The sequence below is a fragment of the Colletotrichum paranaense genome (assembly GCF_030867605.1).
Source record: "Colletotrichum paranaense strain IMI 384185 chromosome Unknown Scaffold_6.1, whole genome shotgun sequence".
In the NCBI taxonomy this organism is placed as follows: domain Eukaryota; kingdom Fungi; phylum Ascomycota; class Sordariomycetes; order Glomerellales; family Glomerellaceae; genus Colletotrichum; species Colletotrichum paranaense.
The window spans coordinates 1,878,039-1,893,665 of record NW_026848964.1 but is presented as its reverse complement, the minus strand read 5'-3'; the positions used below and the strand labels follow the sequence as shown (position 1 = coordinate 1,893,665).

Here is a 15,627-nt window from a genome sequence, read left to right as displayed (position 1 = left end):
CCTTTCGTCCAACCCCACACGTGGAAATCCTTTCAAATGAAAATGCCCCCCCAACGCCATGCCAACGCAAAACAATGCAGAAGAGTAAGATAAACAAGAGGTGAATTGGTGTTGGTTGGCCGTATCAAGCTCATCAACGCCACCGGGTCTTCTAGGCCCTGGGACGCTCGACAGCAACCGCCGGCTTCGTCTCCACGTGGACCCTCTTAGCGTCGCCACGGTCGTCGTGAGCCTCGGGTTCCCTCTTACGGTCCCGGGGCTTGTTGTTGTTGCTGCTGTTGCTGTTGGTGCCGCTGTCCTTGGCCGATGCCGCCGCCCGACGCGCTTCCTTTTCTTTCCGCTCGTTCTCTCGTCGGAGCGCCTTTGACTCAAACTCGTGCCAGTCGCCGTCCAAGTCAGCAAGCCTAGAAAATCAGTTAGCACTACATTGCAATAAGCGACTCGAAAGGGGAAAACTCACTCCACGGCCTGTTGCGGAGGCGGGTCCTCGGTGGTAAAGTACTCATCTGCAAGTACCTCGGCGGCCGACGGTCTCTTTGCGGGGTCGTATGCAAACATGGCGGCCAAGAGTCGGTATGCGGATGCGGGCAGCCTGTCCTGGTACTTCTGGGGAAAGGTGTTCGCCCGCCGGTACCCGGGGCGCAGCAGTTCGAACCACGGCATATCGATCAGGCCTGGCCACTCTGCCTTGTTCGGGGTTCCCATCACGGCGTAGATTTTATCCAACTGGTTGATCTCACTTCCATCACCTGGGAAGATGGCATGGCGGGTAAAGATCTCAACCATGACGCAGGCGGCACTCCAGACATCGCAAGCGGGGCCGTACTGCGTCTCACCAAGAAGCAATTCTGGCGAGCGATACCAAATGGTGATGACTCGGTTAGTGTAGTCCAACTGGTGTCTTTTGGCGTAGAAGCGAGCCAGACCGAAATCTGCCAGCTTCAAAACGCCGTCACTGCTAACGAGGATGTTGGCAGCTTTGATGTCTCGGTGAAGAACGCCTCTCTTGTGCAAATAATCGAGTCCATCAAAAAGTTGCATCGTCATGTGCTTCTTCTGGGCCGCGTCAAGCGTGAAGGATGGATGATTCAAGATGCCTGTCAGGTCGTGTGACAGGTATTCGAAAACCATGAAACAATCGTTCCGTTCCACCATGACCTCCTGGAGCTGGACAATGTTTGTATGCCGCAGTGACTGGAGAAGCTTGATCTCGCGGACCGCCGTAACGGGGAATCCGTCTCTCTCACCCTCCATGCGGATACGCTTAAGCGCAACAAGTCCTTTCGTGTAGACGTGCAAAGCCTTGAAAACCTTGCCGTACGTGCCTGAGCCTACGACGGACTCGTTACCGGGTTTGCGGAAATAGACAGACTCTGACTTGATGAGATCGTCCGGAAGTTTCGGTCCTGGTTTCAGGCGCTTCATCGTCTTCTTGATCTTGCGTGTTCTCGGAGCGGTGGCCTGTCGGGGCCCCGGAGGTGGTTGCCTGGGATCCTGGCGGGCCCTCGCCGACGCCGGTTCGGTCGGGGCACTCCGAAGAATGTCCTTGTCAATCTGCTTGTCCTTCTCGCGGGCCCTATCGCGTTCTCGATCACGACCATGGTCGCGGTCGCGATCACGTTCGCGATCTCTGTCTCTTCCTCGGTCTCGGTCTCGGTCACGCTCCCGTTCACGATCTCGTTCGCGATCCCGATCCTTGGAGTCATCCTGCTGTGAGGTATCCCGCTTTGCAGGAGCGTTGAACTTTTGAGAAATCTCAGGCTTGGGGGCCGTCGGAGTGGGCTTTGCAGATGCCTTAAACGCAAAGCTGAACTTCGACGACGAAGATGAGGCCGACTGGGCAGCCGGCCCAGAAGGGGGAGCCTTTTCGGGTCGCTGAGCATTGCTCTCGGGAGCCTTGTCAGACGGTGTGGTATCTTCGACCTGCATGTCCTTGGATGGGCGGAACGGGTTCTCGCCGTCCTCTGCATTGTCGCCAACATCGGACTTGCTACTCTGAGCAGGCGTTGCAGAGTGATGGGACTTGATGTCATCGGCCCGAGAGCCGGTTCCCGAGGTGTTGGATGTCCATTGTGCAGTGCTAGCACTCTTGAAGCTGTTGCCTCTGTAGCCGCCTCGACCAGGTCCGAGTGGGGTCCGAAGTCCCCCACGGAAGTTGCCTCGATAATTGGGATGAGAATAGTTCGTGTGCATAGGTCCTGTCGGGGCGGATGGCGGTGGCGAGTAGGAGGGATTTGGTGTATAAGCGCCCGACGGTCCGGTGGGAGGACCATAGTTGGACTGCGGATACTGAGGGGGGTATTGACTAGAAGATAGTGAGCAAGAGTGTGACGGCAATTTGATCGAATGTTGTACGACATACTGCGTTGGAGAAAATTGAGAACCCCAGTTTCCCCTGCCAGCACCGTATGGTGACTGGTTTGGGGATCCGTTGTATGAATTGGGGGTTGGTTGCGGGGATTGAGAAAACTGTCGTGGGTCGCTGTACTGTTGGCCGTGGGCGAACGCAGGCGGCCCCTGAGAGACAAAGCCCCCCCGATGATTCCCTCTGCCACTCATGCTGACCTCCACGCTGTTGGCACCAGAGGACGGTTGAGACTTGGAAGTAACTCGGGATTCGTCGCCTTGTTGCCCTCGTCTACCAGACCCCCTACTAAGGGATCGAGTGGAGGCACGGGACTGGGACAGCCTTCTACGCTGCCTATCTCTGGAGCTGCGTCGCGGTGATGCCGGGCGACGGTCACTTCTTGTGGATGTGGAGGGAGGTCTCGCTGGTGACCTTTGACGATGCGGCAGCGGAGATCGATCTCTCCTTCGACCAGGAGACTGCTCACGGCGGCGTGACGTAGAGCGATCACGACGATCTCTTCGTTTCTCTCTTTCAGGCGAGCGAGTCCTGCTTCGATGCCTTCGCCGACTTCTTTCCTTGGGCTTTGACCGGTATTCGCGGCGGTCGGGACTGGGTGACCGTCGAGAGGGACGTGGCGAGCCTCGTGCACTTCGACCAGCGTCTCCGGGGGCTGCTTCGCGGTGATCACGACGCGGGCTGTTATCTCGTCTGGGCTTCTTTCTCTCCGTGGCACTCCTGTCAAGACTTCGACTCCTTAATCGCTTCGAAGATGGAGACGCGGCGCCGTCACCTCGCTGTGCTCCTCGACTGCGATCTCGCGGGTGCTTGGCTCGGGATTCGCGCCGCGACTCCCCAGTGGCCCTGCCACGAGATCGATCACGAGAGTCTTCCCTGTACTTGTCGCGACGGGAAGGCGACGGCGATGCTCGACGAGGTCGCTCTCTGCTACGTTCGCGTGTTCTATGGTGGCTTCGGCCAGAAGGCTGCGACTTGTCGGGAGGGGGTTCGCGCGGTTTGCTGTCTGGCAATCTGTCTGATTCTCGAGGTCGACGTGGTGGAGGCGAAGGAGATCTGCGGGAGCGTGTCACTTCTCGACCAGCTCTGCCTCGGTCTCTGCGCTCATCGCCTGATCTGCGGTCGTCTCTCATGGCGACATGTCGAGGGCGGTTGCGGTGGTAGGACTCCATCGCTCCAGCCGATACGATTTGAGTTTTTAGGTATGAGCACGTTGCCTGCCGAAGTTTCCCCGATAACGTGATATCGCCGTCTTGTAAGCGTGATATGCAGTTGTCGGGGTAGAGTAATGTGGTGCCGCCAAACCACCAGTCCGTCGACGATGAAAAGAAAAAAGAACGAGCAACGACGCAGTGTGGAAGATGCAAGGCTGTGCTCATAGTGTAGAGCCTCCATAAGCACCAAGCAATCCCGCTCGATGGCCGCGGGTTTTTGCGGTGTCGGCGGTCGGCGTATCGGCGCGTGCTGTCAAATGGCATATGCAGCATGCCATAACCACCACCAAAAATCGCTGGCTCAGAAAGTCCGTGGATCTGATCAACGTCCCCCACAGTGGTGCACTTGCAGAACCACAGCCGCGTTCCTTCTACCTCTTTCCCCAAAGTAGTTTTGGCTCGTCTGATTCAATCGGAACCCAGCCAGCCTGAGCACCAGCCTGAGCACCAGCCTGAGCACCAGCCTGATCCTTGCCAGTCGCGAGCCAGGCTTTGTTTGAGGTGTTATCCCACAAACCTCTAGCAAACTATCTGTCCTCCTTCTGCCTGTTACCTTGCAAGAAGGCATGAGGTCGAGGCAACAATGTCACTATGTACGATTTACGCGCCGATACCCGCCAGTTCCTCCTCCTCACTCTCAGGCCCGCAAACCCTGTCTTGAAGTACAACATTCAGAAGCGTGCGGGCAACTGGGCCAGACGCTGGGTTGGATGCCGACCTCTACTGGCGTGCAGCATCTGCGGTGGCAGCACATTGCCACGATCTTAATGTCGATAGAGGGCAAGAGCATCAAGGCTTCGACAGCGTTGGGGCATGGACAGTCGTGACCCGCACATGTCGCATATGAGGAGTTGGTTTGGCAACTTCGGCAAAAAGCCTTGGACTTGCCTCTCGACATGGTAACGGTGGGTGCTTCAATGATGAGCCCTTTGGCTGGGCATGTCTTTGGCATCAGTGCCTCGCGAAACCATCCGTCCAAACGACCGAAACCCCATGCCGCACTTATTGGCCTGCTCTAGGCAAAGATGAGTTCCGCCGTTGGGTTCATTCCTTGATCAGCCCCTATGATTGTCCTTGAATTCGAGATTAGCCATGATGGCCACGGTATGGCGTAGTAACGATCAGTGAGCATCGATATCGTCAGATGGGCGCATCGGGCGCATCTTGGGGTATAGCGAGGGTTGCTCCCTCTCCGTCGTCGCTGTAAGGGAGCAAGGGTCCCACAAATGGCAAAATGGCAGCAGTGGCATAGCCATAGCCGCGACTGAATGATGGCAGATCCTGCTTTATCCTCCACGATCAAGAGCTGTGGCCAACTATTGACTGCACCAAGCGTCAGATACCGCCATTCCGTCAGCCCGTAATCCCAGGCACCCGTAGGTGCAGAGTCCTCCCATTGTCAAAAAGTCCGTCGCAGCGATTTCAGGACATGGCGCGCAGTCCTTTGTGATCCAACATGCACCTTCGTGCGTCGTTGCGGGTTGGCTAGGGTTGGTTAGTCGTGATGATTCAAGTTGCATGTGGTTGACGGAATGTCTGTCGTGGGCCGAGCGGGAAAACCTTGACAGCGCGCTTACAGTCACGTGATGGCTGCGTTCGGCTTAGGCGGGCGGGTGTCACTCGCTTAGTGCATACCTGCCTCTGCTACCGACCTCGTTATGTGCAGCCTGACCTTACAGCTCCTAGTTGACGATGGCATCCCTTTCGTTCTTCTTTGGTCGCAACGTTCCGCCCAAAATAGTTGATCAGTGTCGAAGAATTCAATCGTAGCTGTTCTCCCATTGCCAATACATCTCCTAGCATCCTATGTAGGCAGGAGATACCACCAAGAATGCATGTATCCCTATTGATTATTGGGCGAGTTCGAAATGGGCAAAGCAAAAGAAGATTCGTATGGGTAATTAAATTAAGCTACCACCTATCTCATAATGAGATTATTTGTCCAAGGAACGAACCACGTATAGCCGTCTCTTTCTATGCCTCATTTTTAGAACCTGCCAATCTGGCCTAGAACAGCTTGGAAAAGGAGCTCGAATGCTAGTTAGGCGTCAAGGCTCACCTCGGAATTCCAAACCGTCTCTCATTTCCCACCTGCGGCTCAACGGGGCCCACGGAATGTGGCCCCGGGTCAGATCCCCGAGAGCTAGGGCCATCAGAGAGACTATGTGACTGTGGCAGTTGGACTTGTTGGCAGTGTTATCAACAACAGAGAGGAATGTCGGGAATCCTGCACTATGCCTTTGGTAGTTACACTGCCCTCTTGAGCTACAGTCTCGACCATTATATCAGCTCAGACGGTAAGGCGAGCAAGGTTCGACCCAAGTTTGGGACGAAGGTTGTTGAAGCTTCGGTCCGTTGTCGTACCAACACTTGCCAGCTTCATCCCTAGATACAGGACGATTTCCAAGTCCCGAACGGGTGAGACAGAGTATACCAACAACATTGGGGGTCGCAAGAGTAATCAAAGATTTTTGGCTCTATCAATTCGAGTATGACAAAAGTTATTACGTTTCTAATTGTCTGTTCTGCATTCTCAAACTTTTGCAGAAAGATTATCAAGTTGTCGGAGATGCAGGCGTCGTGGTCCGCGTCTTTGATCTTAAGATATCTTAGCCTCGTAGCAGCAATGCATACTTGGCGGAGTCTAAGTGGGTGGGATAGATCTCTGAACGACCGTTGGAAAAGTGGTAGATGGGATCGTGCACTAGGATCTGACGATGCGTTCTGCGAACTGCGTCTAGCTGGAAAGCAACGAGGAGTGTGTGGGAATTCGGACCGAACGTCCTAATGCGGGAGACTGGATCTGATTCTGGGGGAGGTGAGCAGAGCCTCTGCCACAGCGTACTTGGATGATCAAGATCTCTAGTCATGAAGGTGGAGAGAGATCCACCATCCGTGAGATATTCTGAGGTCCCTGTCTTTGTCAAGACGACTCCAAACTCTTGACAGTCTATTGCACCTAGCTATCACGTTTTGTATGACCTGTCGAGCTGACTAGTAGTTAGGAATGCGAAAGCCCGGCGCCTAGTCAACCACCGGAGTCTGGCAGGTGGTAGAATCAAACATTTCAAGTGATGTAACGGATCGCCATCGCGGGTGCGTCCGGATACATTTCCAGATGGATGTGGCCCAGATGGGAGTCTTGGGCTGCGTCGCCCGTCATTTACCCGCGGTGTCTTGAATGTTGATGTCTCGAAGGCCAATGGGAGAAATGAGAGTAGAAATGTGGCAAAATAATCCAAGGTCAAAACTTTTTTTCGCCAGGAATTGAGACACCACTTGGGGTTTTTTCTTCTCTACTGCGTAAGTACTCTGCTAGATTTGGCATATCTGGGCTAACGATTTCCCATCGTCGGCATCAAAACCGAAGCAGGATCTTTGCGTGTGTCTGCAAGCTTTAGGTTGATGGACTGATTGGCCGGCCCCGGGATGGGCGTTCCTTTTTTCGCTTTATCTTTCGTCACTGGGACAAGAGCTGCCAAAAGTTGCAGATGGGGGAGAGTCTGGGGATGGGCAACCCCGCAAAGTTTGTCGTCATTCTGACTAAGCTGGGCCGGAGAAAGCTCACGAGAGGTCCCCACTTCCATCAAAATTGCGTGAAGCCTGGCGTTCCCAGGCCGCCATTCCACGCGTAGCCAACCCCTGCAAGTACGCCAGAGGTACATCTGCAGACACTTTCTGCCCAGCACAAGCTGCGCTCTTTTCAATGTTGGATCATGATGGCAATTCCGATACAAGAGGCAAAGGTGGATGCAACAGGGCCCTCCGCTGCGATTTCTCTGGGCAATCAAGGAGTTGGGCGCTTATCCTATAACGGAAGCGGGATAATGCACGTTGAATATCGGAATCATTAGGATGCAGGAAGAGTTGCATTCGGGAAGGCAAGGCGAAAGTCAGCGACGGCGAGTCCGTAGGAAGACTTGGAGTGAGAGAATAACAGCGTTCAGAGGGGGGGACATGACAGTTGGAGAAGACGAAAAAAATACACTCAGTTGCACACCCGGCGCAATATGGGAAAAGAATTTGTTGAGCGAGGTCGCGGTCTGGACTTGTACCGGCCTGGTATTCCGCGACCAAACCCGCCCAAAACTGCAGAGTGGATTCCCGCTAGTGGTAGCTTCGGACAGGTCCAGGGGCCCTGTAATATCCGCTATTGTTGTCCCACTCTATCAGTGCTTCCTCCACGCTGAACGCGCCCATCGCACCTCGCCTCACCCGCACTCTCCAGTTTCCAGTTGACAAACCATTCCCATCCCCATGGTGGAAGTCAGGCGTGGAGGGAAGTACCTTGCCGTGCTGCCCTCTGTCCCTTGGCTTTTCCACTTCTGCTACTGTCTTGCTTCTGGCCAGAAAAGTCTCTACATGTCGACGCCAGTTCGTATCCATTAGGCATAGTCAAGATCAGCCAAGATACCTTCAGGTAGCTTCCGCGAAAAAAAATATTGATACATTGGGGTTGGCGGGCTGTCAACACATTATCAAGGTATCGCCTCAGCTGTCGTTAGCGCGAACAGGAAAAAGCTGGGCTGGCCACTGGATGGGGGACCTGCTGCTGCATTGTCCAACCACGCAACCACACCACCACACATCAGACCAGGCCTTGCCCACGCGCTCTCGCTCGCTTCTTTTCCCAAGGCCCAAGGACCTTCGTAGCTAAAACCTTTCTTCCCCGCAGACAACTTCTCTCCTCCTCCACGTCAAAAGAGCTCTTGAACTCTTTCTTTATCTGCCGTCGCCGTTCCTGTCCAGCTTTCCCAAGACCTTCCACACCTCCCATTGTCTGGAAATCAAAGCCTTGTCTTCCGACCCAAGCCATCTCGGGAGCTTCTCCAAGTTCCGACGTTTTCACATTTCCACCGCGTCGCCTTGGTTACGGGTGAGTGCTTTCTACATATTTGCGTCATCCAAGCTCCCATTTAGTTTGGGGCCACGATGCAAACTTCCCAGGCTCCTTTTCTACCTTCGTTCCCGCGCCCAACCCTCATTTCGAAGCTGTTTGTCTCTCCCACTAACTGACTCTTCCCCCGGTTCAGCACTTCCAGATTGCCCTTCAGTCACCATGTCCGACTTCCCCCAAGGTCAGCGGGACAACAACGACCGCCCTGCCCGCGATGTGAAGAACCATCTGCTATTCGAAATCGCAACCGAAGTTGCCCATCGAGGTACAGTCCCCATGATCCAACCCCCCCTTGGACCGTAGTCTCCGCAGTGGGCTGACCCATCCTGTGTAGTCGGTGGTATCTACTCAGTCCTCAAGTCCAAAGCTCCCGTGACCACGGCCGAGTATGGCGATCGCTACACTCTCATCGGGCCCTTGAACCACAACTCGGTAAGTCTGGAACCGCGAGCTGCATCGTCTACAGTCTGCTTACCAAACAACAGGCCGCAGTCGAGGTGGAAGAGTTGGAGCCCACGAATCCCGAGCTTGCTGCTACGATTCAGTCCATGAGAGACCGTGGAATTGGCATCCTCTACGGCCGCTGGCTTATCGATGGCGCTCCACGAGTCCTGCTCTTCGACACAAAGACAGCTTACCACTTCATGGATGAATGGAAGGCCGACCTGTGGAACGTGGCCAGCATCCCTTCGCCGCCCAGCGACGACGAGACAAACGAGGCTGTTGTTTTTGGATACGTCGTCGCCTGGTTCTTGGGAGAGGTAAGGACAATGCACTTTCCCCCAAGGGACAAAGCTGACCACCATGCTTTCTGCAGTTTGTGTGCCATGAGAAGAAAAGAGCCGTCATTGCGCATTTCCACGAGTGGCTCGCCGGTGTCGCTCTGCCGCTCACCAAGAGACGCCGCATCGACGTGACGACAATCTTCACTACCCACGCAACCCTCTTGGGAAGATACCTTTGTGCTGGATCCGTTGACTTTTACAACAACCTCCAATGGTTTGATGTTGACGCCGAGGCCGGAAAGCGTGGTATCTACCACAGATACTGCATCGAGCGCGCTGCCGCCCACTCCTGCGATGTCTTCACCACTGTTTCACACATCACCGCCTACGAGAGCGAGCACTTGCTCAAGAGGAAACCCGACGGTGTGCTTCCCAACGGTCTCAATGTTACCAAGTTCTCCGCCATGCACGAGTTCCAGAACCTGCATCAACAAGCCAAGGAAAAGATTCACGACTTCGTCCGCGGCCACTTCTACGGCCACTACGACTTCGACCCCGAGAACACGTTGTATTTCTTCACCGCTGGCCGTTACGAATTCAGAAACAAAGGTGTCGATATGTTCATCGAGTCCCTGGCCCGCCTGAACCACCGCCTCAAGAGCGCCGGCAGCAAGATTACTGTCGTTGCCTTTGTTATCATGCCAGCGCAGACCACTTCGCTCACCGTCGAGGCACTCAAGGGACAGGCCGTCATCAAGTCGCTGCGCGACACTGTCGATGTCATTGAAAAGGGCATTGGTCGTCGCATCTTTGAGCGCTCCCTCAAGTGGCACGACGGTGACCCTATGCCCGATGACAAGGAGCTCATCAGCGCGCAAGATCGTGTTCTCATCCGTAGGCGGCTGTTCGCGATGAAGCGCCACGGCCTGCCCCCCATTGTTACCCACAACATGCTCAACGACAGCGAGGATCCCGTGCTGAACCAGATCAGACGTGTCCAGCTCTTCAACCACCCCACCGACCGTGTCAAGATTGTCTTCCATCCCGAATTCTTGAACTCGGCCAACCCTGTCCTGCCCCTGGACTACGACGAGTTCGTGCGCGGCACGCACATGGGTATCTTTGCTTCGTATTACGAGCCTTGGGGATACACCCCGGCCGAGTGCACAGTCATGGGTGTTCCTAGCATCACGACCAACCTGTCCGGCTTTGGGTGCTACATGGAGGAGTTGATTGAGAACTCGAGCGACTACGGTATCTACATTGTGGACCGCCGGACCAAGGGCGTTGACGACTCGGTCAACCAGCTCACCAACCACATGTTTGACTTTTGCCAAAAGAGCCGTCGTCAACGCATCAACCAGCGTAACCGTACGGAGCGCTTGAGCGATTTGCTGGACTGGAAGAGAATGGGCATGGAGTACGTCAAGGCTCGCCAGCTGGCACTGAGACGGGCTTACCCAGGCTCTTTCAACGGAGAGGAGGAGGAAGACTTCATCCCCGGCGTCGAGCAGAAGATTTCGCGACCCTTCTCGGTCCCTGGATCTCCTCGCGACCGCACGGGCATGATGACGCCTGGCGATTTCGCCAGTCTGCAAGAAGGCAGGGAGGGCTTGAACACGGAGGACTATGTCGCCTGGAAGTTGCCGTAAGTTGACGATTGCTGATGATGTGACTCGACATAGCTAACCCGAATTCGCAGTGAGGAGGAAGACCCCGATGAATACCCGTTCCCGCTTACTCTGCGCGCCAAGCGCCCGTCGGGACCGGCTAGCCCTCTCGATGGAGTTCAGCTCAACGGTAATGGCAACTAAAGCATGAAACGCATTGCCAAGAAGTCACGAAGCACGCCTAACAGACGAGCAACGAAAGTGGATGGGAAATGTACAAAATGCTGTCGAATGCCTACTGGTTGTTCCTGCACGGACTTTGCAGTATGTGTGTTTGGTGGACGACGAGTCGCGATTCACGATTTTATATAGGGATATGGACGGATGTAATGGAAATGAGGAAGAAAGGGTGGGAGCACGGCAACAAGAATAAGACTGAGAGGATGACGGGCTGGCATTGGGGTCGAGTATGGATATGTACGAGCAGAGTAGCATATTTTGAGCATTAGATTGGTTCTCGGACATTATGTGTTGTCTATCAGGCATTTTCTTGGTTTGGTGCATCAGGATCGATTGGACATGAAAAGATGAAAACGGGGTGGCAGCCGCGGCTGGCGGGAGGCGCAATGCATCGAGTATGATCCGTACGATATTTCATAGGTGCCGGTGGTGCCAAATTGTTTCGTTTCGAGACGTGAGGATCGGCTGGGCACCAAGGGTTACGATGATGATCAGTGAATCGATGCGTGCTCGGTGTTGGCTACGCAGTAGAGAGATCAGGGGGGGGATTGCGGACCCCCTGAGCTGACGGCAGCAGTAGCCAATCAGAGACGGCGCGGTCCTCCTCCCCCACACCAGCGGTTTGTCGACTCAGGGGTCCCTAGCGCATGTAGGGCGCCTGTGGGTGGGGAGAAAAGACGCTGAAGGCACGCCGCACGAGGAGGGCACTCTTAGTCGTTAGCACGCATCAAGGAGCCACTAAAGACATCCCCTGGACGCCGGTTCCCGCGGGCGCATCTCTTTGTTGCGCAACGAGGATGTGTCTTTGTTAGACGGTCGTTGGATGTGTTGCTCGCTGTGTTTCTTTCTCACTTATCATATACTCGGTGTTCAAGTGGGGGGAGGGCAGAGGATAAAAATAAAGAAAAGTTCAGCCGTTGTCAACCTGTCACGTTTGCGGAAATTTCATCTGAAGTTTAACGAGAGAAGGGACGCAATGTATTGGATGACCTTTGGGAGGATTTGACTCGGCAGGCCATCCTAGACATAACCGTTAGCAACTTCTCCAAAAGCAGAAAGGGCTGCCCTTCTCCCACCTTACCGAATGCTCCTGCCTACTGCGTAAGGTACTTCTATTAAGATAATCATAGCCGGACCCCTCGTACCTTGCGGATACGTCGTTGGGCGCGAGAGAGCGAACAAGACAGCGCGACATTGACAAAGGGCGGCCGGCCACCTCCAACAGACAAACACCTACCTACGCCCATCGTGTGCCATTCTAACTAAATCAATCCTCCACTCGCACCGTTCAAACTTTGGCTCGCCGTAGCGTTGGACCTGCAGAAGCCTCACGCTCCCGCCCCCTACCCACACCCAGACGCCGCTTCCCATCGGCCAGTGCGACGCCGGGACCCGTCGACCTTAATATATTATTCCCCTGATACCACCTTGGACAAGTCCTTTTTCCTTCCTCCCCCTCTCCCCGACTCTGTTCTTCTGGCATGCAGCTCGCCGTTCGGCCTCTACAGAAGATGGGGTTCTTTCGCAGGGATAAGGACAAGAAGAAGCAGCAAAAGGGTCACCAGCAGTCAAAGTCCCACGAATTCACAGACTCCCAGCTGTCAAAGTACTCTTCCCAGGTCCAGCAGAACTTCCGCAACGTCGCCTCCCCGCCCGGCGCTCACATCCCCACGCGAGCATCCGCCGCCCTTTTCCAGAGCCTGCCAAAGGAAATCCTCCCGCGAATATTCTCATTCGTGTGCCCCCACACCCAAGATGAGACCTACGAGACGTGCGAGACGAGCGCCATCTTTGACGCATGCATGCTATGCGACCTAAGAGACCTCGCCCACTGCGCGCGCGTCTGCTGGAAATGGAACCAAGCGGCCAATGCCCTGCTGTATGTTCTCTTCTTTTGTTTCCCCTTGTAGCAAAAGCCGTGCTGACCATCTTTCGTTCTAGGTACCACAGCATCCGAATCGACGCCGTCCACTATTGCCCCCGCGAGATCTACCTGTCAGAGCAGCGCAAGCGCAAGACCTTCTTCAAGCGCAACGCCGATCCCGAAGATACCCCCACCGCCCGTCTGAAGCTGCTCTGCAGAACCTTGCGCGAGGATCCTACACGCTTTGGCTCAAGAGTCCGATACTTCAAGGTCCCCTATATGCTCCGCGAAGCCGCCACAGCCGACCTTGCTCGCATTATCCACGTTCTCCCCAACATCGTCTACGTGGACCTACCCGAGGGCCTCTTCGCCGATGAGCATGGCTACGCCACGTTGAGGCTCGAGGTTGAGGCTAGATGCCGAGACCTCCGCAAGATGACGTACCGCGCAGGCGCTGAGAACAGCTTGTCCAAGCTAGCGCACGGCGGTATCTGGCAGAATCTCGAGGTCCTGGAGCTGATCAAGATCAACATGGATCCCATCGTGCTGCGGCATGCTCTGGCCAACCTGCGGAAGCTCCGCGCGCTAAAGGTCATGGAGTCGCAAGCCTTCTCGGACGATATCTTTGCCCGCAGTGAAGAATTGCCTCCGTTCCCGCCCCTCGAGGAGCTGGTCCTAAGCAATACTCCAGCCGTCACCGCCCAAGGTTTGGTGGACTACCTGAGCCGGGCTGATACCCGCAACCACCTGCTCGTCTTGTCCCTCCTCAAGACGGGCGTTCACCCGGCGACACTCGCTGACATCTTGTCTGCGGGCACAAACCTGCAGACCCTGGCCATCGAGGCCTCAGTAAGCGACGCTTTCAAGAGCGGACCCCGGACGCGTAGGCTCGCGTCGGTCTCTCTCGAGTCGCTACGTTTCGAAATCACGGCTTCCAAGTCTGCGGGCCCTTACTCCAGCGTCACAGCTAGTTACTACACTTATTTGGCCGCATCGCTCAGAGGCAACGGCATGCCCAACTTGCGGTCAGTCTACGTGCTGGACGAGTTCTTCCAAGACGAGCTCGAGGGTCTGCCCCGTCCCGCCGCGGCGTTTTCCTCCTACGGCGCCAACGCTCGTCCAAAATCTTCGCACACGCCCGGAGCCAACCGGCCAATGTCCGGTCTGGGCCCCGGCAGCGGTGGTCGCGGCGGTCTCGCGCCGCCTAGCAGCGCCGGCATGGCGATCCCTCGACCTTTCGCGGGGGCTTCTCAAGTGCGCGCCTCGCAGCGCTTCAGCTCAACGAATCCTTTTGCCGGTACCGGTCCACTCTCACACCCTCTCACAATCTACTGCAAGGCGGACGATGCTCTGGACTGGTCGTCAGTGATGCTTCAGCCTACGGCAGCACTAGGTGGCGGATCTCGCCATCGAGGAAGCATGAGCATTCACGGCGACCGGCCAATTAGTTCCTACGGTCTTGGAGCCGATATCGCGGGATCAGGCTGGAACACGGCGGCGGCGAGGAAGAGTGTCATGGTGGGCAACGGCGCGGGTATGTTCATGGCCATCCCGAGCCAGAGCACCGGTGGCAGCAGGGGAAGTGACGAGGATCTGTGGCCGAGGCCCAGCACGGCGAATAATGAGAAGAAGTCGAATGATCTCTGGCGGTGATTTATGGTGGCGGATGACCAGAAATGGCAGTGCGGTGGATGACACATTCACCGACGGAATGTTCCCCTCAGGAGAGGGCAGGACGCGATGGCAGACCTAAAATGAACAAAGTACAGAGAGACGTGTTAATGACGGGAGGTTTGGACAGGGATTTGGGATCTGGGATTGCTACGGAGAGAGGGAGATGCCGATAGAGAGGGTTCTCCCCAGGCTTCCGACCAAAAAAAGAATTTGTCCTTTTCTTCTTTCTTTTTTCCCCCCTCGTTTTCTTGTTTTGCGAGATGGAAATTCGGGATAGTTAGGATGCTTTGCGTCACAATCCGTTTGTGACGAGACAATACCCAGATGGTTTGCTTACGGAGTAGATGGGGGTGGAATTTCAAAATACTTTTATTTTCCGTCATGTTTGTGTTTAGCCGATGCTTCGTGATGTTGATCAGGTGCTGAGTGAGATTGTTGATGATGTACTCGAGGCACTGGGAGTGATAATGTCCTAGGATGAGTATGCGTCTCTCCGAGGCCATGCTGGAGATCCTGAGTTGCGATCTTTCTCTGTTCAAGTAGGCGGACGGTACGGGACCGCTCATCGGCGGTATCAAAGCTGTTTCCCATGTTGCCCTAAGATGGTCATGGCGAAGGAAGACCATACGCTTCGCAAGATGTGTATCGAGAACCCTATTCAACTTTGCTTTCCTACACTTCTTCGCTCGATCAAGATAGGTATACGGCGGGCATCCTTTCTTTTTTGTAAGAGTCCCATTGCCTCTGGACTGGATAAGGTAGAGGGAGGGAGAGTGTTTAGACTGTTTGGTCAGAAGGTCCTGGCAAAACTGGGCTTTTCTTTTTGTGAATGGGAGAGCTAGAATTGTACTCTTGGTAAATGATCTTTCTCGTGGTCTGGAATGGTAGATGTCCCATATACTTTGACAGAGTCTGTTTGAAACAATGTTCTTGTTATCAACGTTAAGCTGGAGGATCTTGAGAAGTTCCTAGCTGGAAGTTGTGGCCATTGAGTAAACCCCCTGGAAAGGCCACATAGACGTCTCTCTACTTGCGCTC

At 55.0% G+C, this 15,627-nt stretch overlaps 5 protein-coding genes across 5 annotated transcripts; 4 read left to right on the top strand and 1 right to left on the bottom strand.

Moving 5' to 3' along the window:
- Positions 1-151: 151 nt before the first annotated feature.
- On the bottom strand, positions 152-3,537 carry CPAR01_08289 (uncharacterized protein; the record flags this gene model as incomplete). The annotated part of the gene is made up of 3 exons (XM_060492557.1): positions 152-404; positions 461-2,305; positions 2,363-3,537. 3 exons carry the CDS (start codon positions 3,535-3,537, stop codon positions 152-154), a joined length of 3,273 nt encoding a protein of 1,090 aa, XP_060348927.1.
- Positions 2,727-3,608, top strand: CPAR01_08288 (uncharacterized protein; the record flags this gene model as incomplete). Its single annotated transcript, XM_060492556.1, has 2 exons — positions 2,727-2,840; positions 2,886-3,608. The coding sequence occupies 2 exons, from the start codon at positions 2,727-2,729 to the stop codon at positions 3,606-3,608; spliced, it is 837 nt and encodes a 278-aa protein (XP_060348926.1).
- Positions 3,609-4,170: 562 nt separating this feature from the next.
- Positions 4,171-4,347, top strand: CPAR01_08287 (uncharacterized protein; the record flags this gene model as incomplete). Its single annotated transcript, XM_060492555.1, has 1 exon — positions 4,171-4,347. The coding sequence occupies one exon, from the start codon at positions 4,171-4,173 to the stop codon at positions 4,345-4,347; it is 177 nt and encodes a 58-aa protein (XP_060348925.1).
- Positions 4,348-8,638: 4,291 nt separating this feature from the next.
- CPAR01_08286 (glycogen synthase) lies at positions 8,639-11,015 on the top strand (the record flags this gene model as incomplete). Its single annotated transcript, XM_060492554.1, has 5 exons — positions 8,639-8,741; positions 8,811-8,908; positions 8,962-9,237; positions 9,294-10,849; positions 10,904-11,015. 5 exons carry the CDS (start codon positions 8,639-8,641, stop codon positions 11,013-11,015), a joined length of 2,145 nt encoding a protein of 714 aa, XP_060348924.1.
- A 1,517-nt stretch (positions 11,016-12,532) lies between these two features.
- Positions 12,533-14,568, top strand: CPAR01_08285 (F-box domain-containing protein; the record flags this gene model as incomplete). Its single annotated transcript, XM_060492553.1, has 2 exons — positions 12,533-12,930; positions 12,993-14,568. 2 exons carry the CDS (start codon positions 12,533-12,535, stop codon positions 14,566-14,568), a joined length of 1,974 nt encoding a protein of 657 aa, XP_060348923.1.
- Positions 14,569-15,627: the final 1,059 nt, after the last annotated feature.